The 17,883-nt window shown below is 32.5% G+C and overlaps 3 protein-coding genes across 6 annotated transcripts; 1 reads left to right on the top strand and 2 right to left on the bottom strand.

Annotated features, from left to right (window-relative positions):
- Positions 1–1,558: 1,558 nt before the first annotated feature.
- Positions 1,559–5,738, top strand: LOC137811009 (lysine histidine transporter-like 8). Its single transcript, XM_068612551.1, has 5 exons — positions 1,559–2,215; positions 3,024–3,160; positions 3,377–3,804; positions 4,758–4,889; positions 5,010–5,738. The coding sequence occupies exons 1-5, from the start codon at positions 1,794–1,796 to the stop codon at positions 5,496–5,498; spliced, it is 1,608 nt and encodes a 535-aa protein (XP_068468652.1). The 5' UTR covers positions 1,559–1,793; the 3' UTR covers positions 5,499–5,738.
- A 2,865-nt stretch (positions 5,739–8,603) lies between these two features.
- On the bottom strand, positions 8,604–13,678 carry LOC137811008 (DHHC-type zinc finger family protein). Of its 4 annotated transcripts, none has more exons than XM_068612548.1 (11): positions 13,146–13,678; positions 12,869–12,983; positions 12,617–12,691; positions 12,421–12,495; positions 12,155–12,292; positions 12,053–12,086; positions 11,326–11,435; positions 10,400–10,486; positions 9,990–10,073; positions 9,328–9,393; positions 8,604–9,104 (listed from the first exon to the last, which is right to left on the bottom strand). In XM_068612548.1, the coding sequence occupies exons 1-11, from the start codon at positions 13,237–13,239 to the stop codon at positions 8,930–8,932; spliced, it is 1,053 nt and encodes a 350-aa protein (XP_068468649.1). In that variant the 5' UTR covers positions 13,240–13,678; the 3' UTR covers positions 8,604–8,929. The 4 variants fall into 4 exon arrangements, with proteins under 4 accessions (XP_068468649.1, XP_068468650.1, XP_090154521.1 ...); XM_068612549.2 differs by having other exon boundaries at positions 12,872–12,983; positions 13,146–13,545; XM_090298395.1 differs by having other exon boundaries at positions 12,155–12,297; positions 13,146–13,520.
- Positions 13,679–15,703: 2,025 nt separating this feature from the next.
- LOC137809236 (uncharacterized) lies at positions 15,704–17,817 on the bottom strand. The gene is made up of 5 exons (XM_068610370.1): positions 17,666–17,817; positions 17,104–17,539; positions 16,248–16,781; positions 15,835–16,031; positions 15,704–15,722 (listed from the first exon to the last, which is right to left on the bottom strand). Exons 1-5 carry the CDS (start codon positions 17,815–17,817, stop codon positions 15,704–15,706), a joined length of 1,338 nt encoding a protein of 445 aa, XP_068466471.1.
- Between the last annotated feature and the right edge of the window lie 66 nt (positions 17,818–17,883).

The following is a 17,883-nucleotide window of genomic DNA, read 5'->3' as shown; positions in this document are numbered from 1 at the left end:
TGTAATTGAACAAACATGGTACAACTTTCAAAGAAGAGATTTGACAAAATAGAGATTTTACGTAATTTTCATTTCAAAAGTCTCTTAGTTTCGACAATCCTCTGAATAATCAAGATATCCTGCCAAACTTGGCCTTCTGCCATGAAATTAATATATACGTGACGCCAAAAATACCACCAAAAGTGCTTTGACACGAAGGGAGAAAAATTCACAGCGATCTGAGAAACGTGTTATACTGAGATATATTAAATTGATAAAGAGGAAATTGATTAATGCTACCAAAAAGAAAAGAATGAGAAGATATTTTTCTGATGTTTTGTCTTATAGTGTTTGTCTTGTCGTAAAACAAAGTGACCATGCGATGTGATCGTTATGGTTTCATATATTATCATGGTACTGTAAATTTCTTGTGCAATGGTGACGTGCTTCTGAACATAGCCAGAACCTTCATCACCACACCCGGTAGTTGAGTTGAAAGTCTCATTTGACATGAGATGCATTTTGTTGACCAACTACTCATTTATTTTTTACATAATATATATGCATATCTTAGTGCTAAATGTAGGTTTGGGACCATTTCTATTACTATATTGAAGAAAGTAACAACTTGCATCCATTTTAACGATCCATTCTAAAATTGTATGTGCTGGAACAAGATTACCATAATTTGATTGTGCACAAAATTTAGAATAATTATTTTGTATAATACAGAAACTGCTATGGACGTAAGAAGGCAAGAATCTCTGTTGCAAAGATAAGTAATTGTACCCAAGATTTTGGGTAGGCAAGATAAAGAAAGAGAAAGAAAGGAAAATAAGTTTATTGTGTAAAGAAAAGAAGAAGAAAAATTACTCTTAAAAAGAAAATAGTTGTTTTTATAAAAGAAAAATCGAAAAGCAAAAGAAAGTAAAATATAACAAGTCCAAAGAAAAATGAGTCCTCTAATAAGTACACAAATAAATATTTATAAGACAATATCATTATAAAAGTATTTATATGTTTTGATGATAACAACATACTTATAAAAATAACCATGTATGTTCTGTATTATAGCGGTTAAGTAAAGTAGTTGTAAAATCATTTACAATAGGGTTTTACAGATAGTTATTTATGTATTACAAAGTTTATAGTTATATGAAGAAACATTGATTATTGTGTCCATTACAGCCGCTAATTATATTATATTATATTATATTATGTGATAGTATTTTACAAGTAGGACAGATTGGCAGCCATTTTTGTTGGTCAAACTCGCCCTTGAAAATAAACAGGGTTGAGTTCACCACCAACTTGCTGCTTAAACAATGCTGATAAATATTGCCGTCAAAAATACAATACAGAAAATTCTTGGCCAACCTAGGGTGGCTACTTTAACATTTAAGAAGGTCACACAAAAGTCTCCAAAATAATGGTGCACTGATATTATTCCACCCACGTTTCTACATGGTTAATTTGAGCCATAATTGGCATGCTAATTAGATTGACCATATATGTTTTGAAAGTGATTCATGTCCCTCATTTCATTATTAAATTAAAATCCTAGCCAAAGGTTTGTTTTATATACATGCACAATGAGTGTGCTAATGAAAATATTATATGTTGAAATTGGTCAATAAAGTAATGTTGAATTATTATGATGCCCCGTCCTTCATTTTGTATTGTTCCACACCACTATATATACATCCAAATGTTTGAGAGAAAATGCAGCACACACAAGGTGGAGGAGAGAACACAACATAACACAAACCAAGTTCAAAACAGACACTAAGGACTAGGTTGCTTGGTCTGTAAAAATGGCTGAAGCTAAGGAAATATGGTCAGCACCAATAACCCCTAGAACAACTTCAGTTGTGGGAACACCTGTTGTGGCATCTCCACCTGTGTCATGTCCACCCTCTCAGCTTCACTCACCATCTCTAACTAGGTCACCCCTTCTTCAATCAGAGAATGGAGATGCACCACATCCTAAAAGTAAGACTCCTAAGACACCAAGAACCCCACTTAGGATCTCAAATTTAACTCCAAGGTTTATCACCCCTTTGGGAAGCCCTGTGAGAAAAGCTCTTAGATTCACCAAGCTTGATCCTCAGGATGCTTGGCTTCCAATCACTGAGTCTAGAAATGGTAACCAGTACTATGCTGCTTTTCATACCCTTTGTTCTGGGATTGGAATTCAGGCTCTTGTTCTCCCTGTTGCCTTAACTGTTCTTGGTTGGTAAGTCCCCAATATAATATTAATTCTTTGATCCCTGTGGTTTCTCCCCCTCAATCTTTTATTCACTTTCCTTGTTGGTGTTAGTAATTTTTTCTGTCTGTTGCTTCTTGATTAACGTGTGTTTGTTTTCAGAATGAAAAATACCAGTCATTTTTGTCTGCAAAAACTCAATTCTTTGACTGAAAAGTTTCTTTGTGTTGAATAGAAAAGTTACATTAAATCTTTTTCTAGGTAAAAACATCTGAACATAAATCGTTTCACTTCATCAAAAATAATTTTGTAAACGTTCATTTAAACCGATACATAGAGATATTTCAATTTCAAGTAGAAGAACTAAAAAATATCTGTAATCCCAAAATAATAAACTTTTTCCTTCTTCATTTCATATGTTAAAATATATAATATGTCAAATTACAGTTAGGATACTTGGTAGGTAAAAGTATAGCTGGAATTATTATGAAAAGATAATCATAATAACAACTTGTCAACTTGTACGATATAAAATGACAACATTCTATTATAATAGTAAACGATGCACGTTCCATGTAGTCTTCTTGGATGTTTCTCTTCTTCTTCTTGTGTCATTATTCAATGTTTCTTTATGTGCTCAATTATTTGATTTCAAATAAAATACATAACTAATTTGTTTTATGGTCACCTTCATTTTACATAACGTTTACTATAGATAAAAACATTTTATAATATATATACAAAATTTAATTAGTTTATAATCTAGTTTTGTAAACTTGAGTTAGAGTTAATAACAATTGTATTATTTTAAACTAACATTTTTTTTTTGTGTTTGAAGGACGTGGGGAATCATAAGTTTGACTCTGGCTTTCATATGGCAACTTTACACCTTATGGCTTCTAGTCAATCTTCACGAGTCAGTGGAACATGGTGTACGCTACTGTCGATACCTTCAACTTTGTGGTGCTACCTTTGGTACGAATACTATATGTTTCATCATATTATTATTCTAACTTGAATAACTTTTTAACTGATAAATTAACTAAACGAACTTCTGTGAAAGCTAAATGAGATTTTTGTTATATTAATCTCTTTTAATATTAGGCTTCAGTTAGGAAGTGTGTACATATAAAGAAAAAATTGAAGTGATAGTTTCAGCTTCTTAATGTGTGGAATGATGTGTTGTTGCAGGAGAGAAAGTTGGGAAATTGCTTGCTCTGTTCCCAATACTGTACCTATCAGCTGGAACATGCACCACACTAATCATCATAGGAGGATCCACTGCAAGGACATTTTATGAAGTGGTGTGTGGTGATTCATGCACTGCCAAACCCATGACCACTGTGGAATGGTACTTGGTGTTTACCTGTGCAGCTGTGGTGCTATCTCAGTTGCCAAACTTGAATTCCATTGCTGGGATATCACTCATTGGAGCTGTCACTGCTGTAGGGTACTGTACCTCCATTTGGATTACCTCTGTAGCAGAGGGTGCCCTAGATGGTGTGAACTATGATCCTATAAGGGGTGAAAACAGTGTTGAAAATGCCTTTGGTGTGCTTAATGCCTTAGGTATAATTGCCTTTGCTTTCCGGGGCCACAATCTCATCCTTGAAATTCAGGTAAGGGAACATCACATGTTGAATTTTGTACATTTTTATATTCCTCTCACATAGTTGAATTTTATGAAACTGGTGAATGATGAACTATAAGAACAAAGATCAAAGAACAGAATAAGGTGCACTTGTCACTAGTCATAGAGTTACATAAGCAGAAAGCATTTGAAGTTTATTTACCTTTTATCTTTTGACTGGGTAGAATGAAATATGTACATTTCTTAGTTGACATTAGAGCTGCTTTCAAAGTAAAGATCAAAATTGTTGAAAAAATTGTGTAGAACGGGTCAAGCATACATTATTGAACTTAGCTGAAGACTTTGTTTTCTATACTAATTAATAATTAGTCTACAATGATGTTCCAACGTGGAAGAAAGACATGAAATCAAGATAAGTATTGAGTATAATCAATCTCATTAAAATAGAAAAAGATAACAGTTAGTTGAGTTGGTGACTTCATTGTTTATTGATTCGAAAGTGGCTTTCGTTGCCACTACCATCCAAATCTCAATTATTATTTCATTGAATTGAGCTAAAGGTTAAGAAAGTCATCATCACTGCAGTTAGATAAGTGGATTTTTTTTTATCTGTGTTGGAAACATTAACTAATCAAATAAAAAATCATTTCTTGTTAAACCATCGATGTAGAAAGATTACCACTTTACAACTGTGGTGCTAACAGTTTAATCTTAAAATTATTTCATCTTTTTTGGAGTTTTGTATTTTAGTCAAAATTTATTTCCCCTTCTATTTGTAACATGGTGTAGGGTTATAAAAAAATTTAACATCATCTTAATTATTAAAAGTAAAAAAAAAAAATGTTACTTTCAGAACTAAATATTGAAAGACATAAATTTATTACGTTTGGACTAATGCAATTTTAAAACTATTCTATTTGTAATCTAATGTATAGTTTTCAATATATGAGCACTCTTACAATTATTTTATTTTCCTTGCAGTCCACAATGCCTTCAAGTGAGAAGCACCCATCACATGTGCCAATGTGGAAAGGGGTGAAGGTTTCTTACACACTCATTGCAGCATGCTTGTTTCCCTTAACCATTGGTGGCTATTGGGCTTATGGGCAATTGGTAAGCATTTATCATATCTTGTTACTTTATATAAACTAAAATAAATGAATGAACATTTTATGGAATACTACCAGACAGTATAATATATTCTAACATATTAAATGTGATAAAAACTTACAGATTCCATCAAATGGAGGAATGCTGACAGCCCTATACCAATTCCACTCCCATGATGTGTCAAGATTTGTGCTGGGATTGACAAGTTTCTTTGTGGTGGTGAATGCTCTGTGCTCGTTTCAAATCTATGGCATGCCAGCATTTGATGACATGGAGTCACAATACACTACAAGGATGAAGAAGCCATGCCCATGGTGGCTGCGTGCATTGATTCGTCTGTTCTTTGGGTTTATGTGCTTCTTCATAGGAGTGGCTGTTCCATTCTTGTCTCAATTGGCAGGGTTAATTGGAGGAGTGGCATTGCCAGTGACATTCGCATACCCTTGTTTTATGTGGCTAAAGACAAAGAAGCCAAAGAAGTATAGTGCGATGTGGGGTTTGAATTGGTTCTTGGGGACATTAGGTGTGTGTTTGAGTGTGGTGTTGATTGCAGCTAGTTTATATGTTATCATTGATACTGGTGTTAATGTTAGCTTTTTCAATCCTCAGTAGTGAAAACATAAAGGGGGAAAGAAAAAGTACTAGAGAAATTATGTAAGAGAATTATGTCTTTCTTTCATTTTGTTTTCTTTTTTATATATAAATTCAAATTTGTACCCCACTTTGTAGTTATGGGCTGATTTGTCCTAATAATGATATTTATCATTAACTGCATAAGGGGAGGTGAAGGTAAATCAAGGTTGTATAAATTTCTTGTTTGGAAATTGAAAAATACTTAAAGAGAGGCTGAAAGATTGCAGGTTTTTTTTTTCACTTTTAGAAATTAATGTGCTCAAAGGATTTTTTTTAGCCTAAACATTGACAGTATAAAAATTAATTATATTCTATCATCAAGGATCGAATATGCCTATGTACGAACCGAATAGTATAAGTTTGATTGTATTAATTAAAATGTATATTAACAATAATTAAATCATAAAAAATTAGGTTATGTGAATCCTAATCACCTTAATCAAGATTTAATAATAAATATGTTCATATACTATAAATAAATACATTAAGATAAATGTACTTCATTGTCACAATATTTATTACATTTAAATACTAATATTTATTTGAATATCGAACAACTTGCAAGTGTTCTGAGAATCTAAATTCAAAAGATAAAAACACAAAAATAAAACGATTGAATAAAGAAATTTAATTATTCAACCAGTTTCTCATCCCTCCCACAATAACAATATTTTTTTGAATATTATTACCATGCTTCTGTTACATTAAATGAAAAGACTATGCATTACTTATTATAAAAAGTGTATTATTATTTGTTGATGAAATATATATTGAATATAATAATTTTTTTTATAATAAAAACAGGTAATGAAAATATAATATACTCATTCGATACTGTTATGCTATACTATTTTTTTTTTTAAAAAGCCCCGTAAAGCATAAAAGAAGAAAATTTAACCACTATATGCATTATTATATTTAATAGAAAAAACAAAATTGCATACATAAGAATTTTGATATAAAAAAGTTAGGATCTAAATCAAATCCGGATGGTAACGCGCAAATGCAGATATCAGTTATCCACTATTCGTCTCGTTATCAATCTTGTTACGTCTTCAAAAAATATTTATAAACTATATTATATTTATGGGTATTTACAAAGATATTTATTTTAATTTTAAAGTAGGTTATTTAAATATTATTATTTTTAAATAAAAAATATTTTAAAATATAATTTAAATACTAACATACAAATTCAATAGTAAAAAGTGTACAAATTTAAATAAAACAATTATTTTAAATTTGATTCTGAAATAATGTAATCTATGTTTGGATGATTTTATTATAAAAATTAGTATAAATGTTTTTACTCTATATAGTTGGTAATTTTACATTAAGATGGGATTGTAGTCAATTATTTAGTCCACCAAAATTATATTATTATATTATCTTATTCTATTTTATCATATTTTTATCATATATAAATAAGATAAAATAGTTTATTACATTATACATTCTCACTACCTTAATTACATCAACTACAATTAATATATCACTTTAATTATATCAATATCATAGCTATATAAACGCTACTTTCATTATATTTATTACGAGTACAACCTTTACCTATTAATATTGAATACTTATCATTAAATACAAGCATACAATAAAAGCATATTTTATTCCTATGTTATCATAATTCTATCCACTCATAACTGGTATATCATATTGTTATCAAACTAGTCCTTACCAAATTCAATGAGAAACAAAACTTGTATGAACACGTATCTGATACCACTGGCCGCCATCATCGCTTTAGAAGTTAGAAGGTGGACCAACTGTGACGTTGGCCCTTTGAAGTAACCTCTTTTCTTTGAAATGAAGTACCCTATTTTTCTAAATTTCCTAATGAACCGTTCGTCGCCTTTGACACTGTCACTGGCTGCTTCACATGACATAAGGTTGTATACCACTTCATATTCAGCCCCTCTACTACGACTCAGAGAATCAGAACCAATACTATATGATTTATATTGTATTTTTAGCTTGAAAATTATAAGTTTATTAATTTATCAAACTTTTTTTTTTCTAAGAAAGCAATAAATGAGTTATTCAGACCTTGGAGAGTGTTTAGTATCAAGAGTTTTTTATGTGTGTCAATTAAATTAAACCCACCACCACATATCTATTTCAGCTTCTGTGTACAATCAGAAAGAAAAGTCATGAAAAGTAGATTTCACAATAGAAAAAGAGAGAGTAAAATATTGTTATCATATAACTGACAATATTTAACAAAGTCTTGTCTGTATTATGAATATAATAAAATATAAATAAAATTAAAAAAAAAATATTTTCATTAAGCGAAACTTTAGTTATCGTGTAACTATGTTTACTTAGGTAAATAGACCAAAGACAATAAACACAATAAGGCCTGGTAACTATTTTCTCTACTTGACCTTTTCAATTTTCTTTTCAAGACAATATTAACATATTATAAACTATGTTCTAGGCCAGAAAAATCTAAACTGAATTAAACTATCATTGTAGTGAGTCGTACACATTATTATCAACATTTCTCAAATAGGGTTGTTAAAAAAACTAAATCAAACATAACTTGTTTCTATATAAAAAAAAAATTAACTAAACTGTTTAACAACCAATATGAACCAAACTATAAAATATGAGGGGTAAAAAGATTCTCTTCCTTCCAATATTAATGTAAAAAATATTGATTGAATTCAGAATAGTGTAACTCAGCTCAAGACACAGTTCAGTTTGACTTTGACAAAACAATTCATGAAACTAATAAATAGTTTAATTTAAAACTTTTTAAATCAATTTGTTTTATAATTTAGTTCTCAAACAATTCAGTTCAATTTAATTTGGAAATGGAAATGGTAAGCCGATATATTTCAAGACATTCTCCTCAAGAGTGTTAAAGACTTTGTTTTGGCATAGGCCATGAGAATCTGATGAGTATTTTGTAGCTTCTAATATAATGAAAGCAATTGTGCAACATGCTGCGACTTCTAGCAACATGGGCGAGGCTAGATAAGGTCGAAACTAAGTATTTGGGGGTAAAAATAAGAGAACTCAGAAGTGTATTAAACATGTGTTGAGGTGGAGAGAAGCAAACGCCCATCATGAGATCAAGGATGCCGCACCCCTAAGCATGCAATAAGATGAATACTGTATATTCTCTGGTGTTCCACGGCAACAGCAATAGTGAGTTTGATAATAGCTAGGTATCAGGTCTACAAACTAACAAGTAAAGGCAAAACAGCACACTACCACTGCAACTGTACATCAAACTTGGAACTCTACCTCCAAAAATTAGGCAAAGAATGAATATCATAAACCAAACTGCCTAAAGATAACACATCCGTCTAAGCACCGGCGCACACCGACATACTTCTGAGTTTTCACAATTAAACTGTTGGACGAAAAGACTTTTACTTATACAAAAACCATCAGCAACATCGACATGTTAAAGCATCCGAGCATGTGTACGACCTTGCTCTTTCCTCTATCTCTTGAGGGGTAGGCAAGGGTTCGAATCTGTATACGGCGCTCCTTGCACAGCAGAAGTAGTATAAATTTCTTCGAACTCCTCTACTGAATGGATGCACTCTTTCCGGAATTCCCCTGACGATTAATTGGATGTGTTTATCATAGATATCCCCAAAACATGGTTGGCAAGTGAAAAAAATTCCCAAAATAAGAGAAACCATTTAACACCAACATATATATATGTTGCTGATAAATTGAACCCAACAAAAGAATCACATTCTTGCAAAATGTTTTATTTATTGATTTAAGGTAAAAATATGAAATCATACAAAAACATCAGAAAACTAACTTATCTAACCTTAGATAGTGAATCCGTCTTCTCCTTACAAGTTCAAAGGTAGTCTGATTTGTTAAAATAAGATAACTGCAGAAAAGACAAAACAGCTGTCATTCTGAAACAGAATACTCGACTATACATTTAACATAATGGAGAGAAAGGGCCAGAGTGTAAAAGAGGAAGAACAAGTTCCAGATTTCATTTTACATATAGTTATATTAGATTATATGCAAAATGAAAATAGTAGCAAACCACTAAGAAATTCCATTATGCATACTTTATTAAAGTAAACATAAAAAATTGGATTCTGAGATCAGGAGTATTAGATTTAAGTTTAAGTTCTCCTTGAAGCAAATGTTTTGTCATAATGACATCTCTATAGTTGGTCTTTGTCTGACAAAAGATATGGTTTCTCAACTCCTACTTTTTGTAGCATCAATGTGGAATGAAAAGATTCAAGGATATAAAACTAAAATGTATTTAATGACAAGAACAAAGAATAGTATTTGATGTTTCAGATACATAAAAATAAATTAGTAAAGCTAGTATTCTGACATTGAACAACCCCCCCTCCCCCCAATTTTCTCAACCAAAAGAACTTACAGCAAGGAACCGAAGAAAGACCTATATAAAAAGAAATCTTATGCTAGATACAAAGGTCAGCACACAACCACGAAAGTTACCTATGAAATAGCAGTAGGAGGAGAAGAAAGATGAGACAAACTGACAGAGTGATCAAGAGTAGTATCAAGATTGCATCCTGCCACCTGAAAGCATAAAAAAGTAACGATCTAATGTCAGAGTACAGAAATAAAGAAATAAAGAGCATTGGATTCTTTCCCTTTTGTTTATGGAAGACCTCAAGATAAGTTTAAAATGTAAAATTGAACAATTAGCCTTACCTTTATGTCAAGAATCACCTAATCCTAGAGAGGGTGACCTTTGGCATAAAAGTATAATTATTGGCATACACAAGGTAGTAAACCCCCCACCCCCACCCAAATATTCATGTGCATAACTTTCTCCAAGGGAGGATTTTTCAAATGAAGAAGATTTTACAAATCTGGTAGTTTCAATAATCAAGATATCATACCAAACCCTTGTAATGTGAGCCTTCAGGTATGAAATATACAAGACACCAGTCCAAAGGCACAAAGCTGTATCTTCAAAAAGGTACCACCTAAGTGTAATTAGACAGGAAGGAAGAAAAAATAACAGTGAGAGAAATATATTTAGACTAAGATATATACAAATTTTAAAAAATAAGTAACTTCCTTGTACAATGCTGACATATTGATTACAAGGTAAACATAGCAAAATCTTCACAAGGATGTATACATCTCATTTACAAATTTCACATGACAAGTCTCCAAGCATAGTAAACCACCGTGCTTACACTAACATATATATAGAGGAAGCATGTCAAGTGAGAATTGTTCTCATTTGAAAAACGAATCATGATGAGTGTGAGAAAAAAAAGAGTATAAAACTATCAATAATTTACTTAAAGCTTAGTAGGACATATAACTAAATGTGAAAATAGAAGTAGATATGCAGAAAAAAAAGTATAAAACTATCAATAATTTAATTAAAGCTTAGTAGGACATATAACTAAATGTGAAAATAGAAGTAGATATGCAGAGAAAGTAAAATATATAACGCAAGGATAACAAATTAATTAAGTTTCTAAATACGTTTCTGGCTTTATCCACTCATCTCCTGCCCTTTAAATAATATTGAAAAAAGAAGACTGAGCGCACATTGAAACTAAAAGTCTTGTACAATGTCATCATAATGAAACAAACAAAAGACATTCGACTGTTAATTAGCAGTGATTGAATTTCCAGGCCACTGATCCTTCATCTGAATATCAAGACTATTACAAATGAAATAATAATATTACGAAGCAAAAAAAAATCCAATATTGGTCAAGGTGGAATTTTATAGCTTAGATAAAGTCTCAATAGAAAATCTTGACAAATGTAAATTATGAATTTCACATCCAATATAATAACTCACCAAAATTTACAGTGATTACCCTGTCCAATGCAGTTGCCAAGCCAAACACAATGATGATCAAATTGAAGAACACACTTGTCACAATCATGACAATGCTTCGCTCGTGGAGGCTGCATAATGGTCACCAATAGAATAATCAATCATCAAAATCTAGATGTCAAACTATTAGAGCCTGAAAGTCATTGTGCATAGAAGGAACTCCTAATGTTAAAATATTTCATTATCCGTGGAAATATTGCTTTCCCATGCTTCTAATACAGGCAACCAAGCCAGAGAGAAAAATATATTCCATCATTTTTATTGAGTATGAATTACTTTTTTGTCTTGAACAAATAACAAAAAAAAAAAGCATTCACATCATGCTGACTTCTTTCTGTCAAAAGGCAGGCGAAATTCAGATCACAAATGACAAAACCAAAAACCCAAAAAACGCTTTCACAGATACAAGATTGAGAGTAGCATCTGGGAAAGGCTAACAATATTATTAAAATTGTACTTAATTATTCAATAAAGATGCTTCAAGACATGGAAGCGTCAACACTTGGTTTCTTACATCCTTACAGTGAATTATCATGATGCTGTACAAAATGAATGTGGACAACTAAAACCATCAAATGAATGCAAAACCATCACCCAAAGATGAATTGAAGAAGCAATACAATATGAAATTAGCATACACAATAACATAACGCAGAATTATAGAATATTAGAATGTCATTTGAAATACCTGCTCCACATTGCAGTAGGTGCATGTCCATGTTCTGCAATGAGAAATAAGCCATAAATAACAGTTTATGAAAATTTAACCAGTGGTGACAGTCCTATCTACCTGATTGGTGATCCCAAAGGATACAAGTCTGCCACTAACTTTGACCAAGATGTTGTACTGCTTCCTGAAAGACTTCTTCCCAATTGATTACCCTCCATGGAAACAACGAAACTCCCATTTCTGCTCGAAGCTGATTGACTTTGCTTAATCAATATAAAATTGGAAATAAATAGTTAGGCGAGACCAGAAACATAACTTTACTTCACATGTTATTACATCCCTTTTCCTAATAATAAATTTTATACAGGAAAAGCAGGGTTACCTACCTGGATGTGTCTGATGCCTTTTTGTATGCCACATTTGTATTATCGTTAACAGTCATCATGGCATCAAGAACGTAGCTGCACACAGAAAATTAGCAAAGGAAAATAAATCCATCAGGTAGACATACAAGCGAAAATACTGCAATTCCTGATCACACTCATTATTCAGTTCATCACAAGTAAGCAATTGTTTTATTACCCTGGAGAAGAAAGAGAGGTAGCAAAGTATTGAATTAAAGTAACAACGAACAGCAGCAAGTATAAAGCAGTGTACCTGACAGAAAAAGCAAGTAAAAAACAGAAAATCAGAAAAACTACAGCAATAATCAAAACTGCCAGGAAATACTAACTTGTATTATACATTAGTCGTGCATTGTGCATAATACACAACGCAGAAAATGCTACTTCAATCTATATCACAAAAGACAAAACAAGAGTAGGAAGCAGTCACCACGGTTCCTTCTTAGTGTTTTCTATCAAATCCCCGTCAAACAAGAAGAGCACGCCAGCATAAATGAGGTGAATCGTCACTAAGGCCAACTTCAAGCACAACGAAGACCTTCGACCTGAAATTCAGCAACAGACATCAACAATGAGGAAAAAAATTAAGCTACCACAAAAACATTTCCAGAAAAAGGAAAATAAATTCCGATAATAGAAACATTAAAGTTCAAAATCAACATAAAACAAAATTCAGTGTTGCTTTCTCGGGAACCAAACAGTGTTACCAGGATCGGCGAGACATGGAAAAATTCGGAAGCAACGATCCATCGGTTGATCCCACGGCGAACGCGTAGGCGAGCACATACTAGCTATCGTCATGAATTAAAGCGAAACCGCGGAAGCAATCGAGCAAACGATCCACATCGGAGATTCGCGAGTCTGTTTCCGGGAAAATCAATTTTCTCACTGACTCGAGCTTTCCCCAGAAAACGACCCGCGAAAGTGAGAGTGAGAGAAGGCGAAAGGTGTTGGAAGTGATGATGATCGGAATTTATAAGAAGCCGTATTCTAGTTTAACTAGCCAACTCTGACGAAGAAGAGACGATAGAGGGAGGGTGCGCACCGCGCATCCTTGGTGTAACTTAGCGCTCTCTAGGGCCAAAAGTTAAATCTGGTGAGACTGTTAGTTGTAATCATTATTACCTAACCAAAATATTCTTATCAAACTGTTTTGTTATTAATTGAAGGAATTTATCCAACCCAGTTTATCTGGATCACAACAATTCTTCACCGTCTGAACACTGAAGACAAATGTTAGAGAAGAAAGTAATTCTGTTGCATTTCACAATAAAACATAAAAATTAATAGCAAAACTATTTTTTCTCCCTCCAATTTATTTTATCTTACCAGCAAATAGATTCTTTTTTTACTAAAATCTATTTATACTCTTCTTCTAAATAATTAGATATTAATTTCTTCTCTTATCTAATTAGTTTGTAAAGGCATTATTGATGGTTAAGCAATAGTTTCTCCCTCACGTGTTTAGTTTATGACTAATGAAAGAATTTAAATTAGTATTTAATTAGAGTAATATTAAAAAAATTCAGAAATTTAAAAATTTATCAAAAATTTAAATCATAAATGAAAGGAGTAATATCAAACTATTTTATATACTATAATTAAATATTATTATGTATTTTAATGATTTGTTTATACTAAACTTTTGGAACGTGTTTCAGAATGACAAAATTACTTACTTAAAGAAAATGTAATTATTATTTTATTATTATTTTTGTAAGTATGGAAGTTTTGTTTTAAAATTATTATTCTTATCAAAGGTCGAAAAAATTTCGATTCTTTCTCAGATTTTTAGATTTTTTTTTCAAGTTTTCTAAATTAGTATTGATTGATTGATGATGCTATGTTATCTTTAATTTTTTATCGACGTAGGTGATGTAGTTATAAAAAAAATGTATTTGAGGTGATTAATAATATTTTAAGAGTAATGTAAGAAAAATTAGTGGTCCAAAAGCTCAATTTGTAATATCGGACAATGAATGATGTTCTTCTTATATGCACACACATTCAACTTTATTTTATCAATTTTTAAGGAGAACTCTGTGAACTTCAAAAAAGTATAAGCATGTATCTAAGGTGGAAAGATCACTTGTTTAAAGAGAATGTAATTATCATTTATGTAAATATGGAAATTGTGTTTCAAAATTTTTGTTCTTTCAAAAGTTTAAAAATTTCTAGATTCTTTCTTAAATTTCTCAATTTTTTCTCAAGTTTTCTAAATTATTGTTGATCCGATTTTGTGTTATCTTTAATTTTTTATCGATGTAGTTATAAAAATTTTGTATTTGAGGTGATTAATAATATTTGAAGAGTAATGTAAAAGAATTAGTGACCCATAAACTTTATTTATAAAATCCAAATAAATACCACTCCCTAATTTTGAGTAATGGATGATGTCCTGGTTATATGACGCATTCAACTTTCTTTTATCATTGTTTTTAAGAGGAGAACTTGGTTCTAAACATATTAGTATGAAAGAATTTGGTTCTAAACATATTAGTAAGAGGAGAACTTGGTAATAACCCTTGTTTTTCTCCTTTCTCTTATATCTTCAATATTTAATTCTTGTATATTGAGTTAGAAAAATCTAATAAACAACATGAAGTTTCTTAGCTAGCATATATATATATATATAAGGGATGAAAGAATTGACCCTTGTTTTTCTCCTTTCTCTTATATCTTCAGTCTTTAATTCTTGTATATTGAGTTAGAAAAATCTAATAAACAACATGAAGTTCCTTAGCTAGCATATATATATATAAGGGAGGAAAGAATTGACCCTTGTTTTTCTCCTTTCTCTTTCTTATATTTTCAGTGTAGGTTGTTTTCTTTAATTTGTTTGTTGGTTTTAAAATTCCAAAAAAAGTTGTATGGATAGACTAAATTATTTTTATTTGAATTCATCTTCTAAATAATATTATAACTTATATTTATAAAATCAAATTTATAAAATTAGAGTGTGCCTTATATATTATAAATTAATTTCATTTTTAATTGATATGAAATTTGTAATAATATTTTAAAATATATATTGAAACAAACCAAATAGAGTTAACGGTCAAAAGAAAATAATTTTCCGACAGAAGCGTGCTTAGTAGATTTTGTAAATATGATATTTTCTTTTTAACACAGTTTTTTTTATCGGCAATAATAAATAAATAAATATGAACCACTTTAGGGGTGATTCAACCCTTATACATAATAACAATTTTAATCACACCCAGTAGACATACACCTAAGTATGGCTTTACAAGACACTCCTAACTTAATTCAGAGAAAGACACCTGACATATTAAGTAAACATCTCATAAGATCATCCTAATACAAACCATCGGATCTAAGCACCAATCAAAAAAGGAAAAAAACACAGATTGTGACTTGGATGAAACCCAATACCAAGTCTTTAGTTGGACCAACGTGAAAGCCTCTAGTACATCTACTCCTCCTCCTTTAAAGATAACCCTATTCCTATGCCTCCAGACCTCATTAACTACTACAATCCAAATCCCTTCCCAAACCTCATCCATCAAAGTCGGTGCACTACTCATCCTAAACTGAGAAAAATTTAACAATGGGACATTATGAAACACACCCTGCACACCCAGCCATACACAACAATGGTTCCACAATAACCAAGCAAATCTGCACTCGAAGAACAAGAGGGAACTAGTCTCCTCCTCCACCCTGCACAGGTTGCAAATAGAACTTGCAACCGTAATCCCGCGCCTAACCATGTTAGTCTTAGTGGCCAACTTGTTTTCCTACACCCTCCAAGCTGTAACTAGTGCAATAGGTACAACTTTACTCACCCGGAACTTTTTATACACCGTCCCATTCTCTCCAACTTTGCCCCCCTTAGACGGGAGGTAAGCCGATTTAACCATATACCCGAGCTTCTCCCCTTCCTTCCACTCCCACCTATCCTCCTTATCCAAGTCAAAACTTGCACCTTGGACTGCCTGAGAAAATAGAACCACTATTTGCTTCTCCCATTCAAATAGATTCCTTCTCCAAACAAAATTCCAATCCCACTTTCCATAATTCCATCCCCTGAAAGTTGTCACTGCAGAATCTTTTGACAAACTCAGGGAAAACAACCTCGAGAAGACATTCTTCAAAGTTCCGCTCCCCACCCAATTATCTTCCCAAAACAAAACTTTCTTTCCATACCCCACCTTCCAATTAATGGAATCTTCAAAATTCCGACCCCAACCCTTTGAATTCCAAACCTTCCTCAAATATTTCCACCATATAGATTCCTTATTGTCTTTCCCTTCCTCTCTCAGACTTCTCCAACCCCCCGTACTTGGAAACAATAATCTCCTTCCACAAACCACCTTTGTCTGACCCCAAGTGCCATACCCATTTACCGAGAAGCGCCAAATTAAAAGTCCTTAAATTGATAATCCTGAGACCCCCGTCCTCACGAGCTTCGCACACCTTTTTTCAGGAGGCCCAAACTACTTTTATTCCCTCGGAACCCCACCCCCAAAGGAAATTCCTTTGGATTTTCACAAGCTCGTTTGTCACCGCCTCCGACATTTTGAATAAAGATAAATAAAACAATGGAATAAATGACAATACTAACTTTATCATGCAAATCATTCCTGCTAGAGACAAAAATCAACCTTTCCACCTACTTAAACTTTTCTTCATTCGACCAACCACTCCATCCCAAAACGCCTTCCTCTTATGACACCCTCCTACCGACATCCCCAAATATACTAAAGAAGTCTCCATCACTTCACAATTGAGAATCGCCGCGAAGCACTGGATCATTATCTGCTCCACCCCCAAGCCACCTAACTTACTCTTCAAGAAGTTCACCTTGAGCCGGAAAGAGAGTTCGAAGCAATACAAAGTCGCCTTTATATTGAAAACACTTTTGACATTTGCTTCGCAAAAGAATAAAGTATCATCAGCGTACTGCAACATGTTTACCTTCACTTTCTCCCTGCCAATCTCCAAACTATCAATCAGGTTCTTCTCAACTGCCATCCTAGACACTCCCACCAGACCTTTTGCCGCAATGAGAAACAATAATGGAGCTAGTGGGTCGTCTTGTCGAAGACCTCTCTTTGGTAAAAACTCCTTAGTCGGACTACCGTTCACAAGAACTGACACAGAAAAAGACTCCAAACATCTTTTAATCCAACGAATCCATTTGCCGCAAAATCCAACCCTTTCTAACATATAATAAATAAACTCCTATCTTACTGAATCATACGTCTTCTCAAAATCAACTTTGAAGAAAACACCATTTTTCTTCCTTCTTTTCATCTCATCCAAAACTTCATTAGCAACTAACACGCTATCCAGCAAACCCCTCCCCTCGAGGAAAGCAGATTTCCTGACATCAATCACTTTGCTAATCACCATTTTCATACGCAAAGATAACGCCTTCGAAATAATTTTTTACAGACATCCGACCAACAAAATAGGTCT

This window comes from Phaseolus vulgaris, chromosome 2, assembly GCF_051622355.1.
Source record: "Phaseolus vulgaris cultivar YP4 chromosome 2, ASM5162235v1, whole genome shotgun sequence".
Lineage (NCBI taxonomy): Eukaryota > Viridiplantae > Streptophyta > Magnoliopsida > Fabales > Fabaceae > Phaseolus > Phaseolus vulgaris.
The sequence above is the reverse complement of the archived record's forward strand: the minus strand, read 5'-3'. Positions and strand labels throughout refer to the sequence as shown.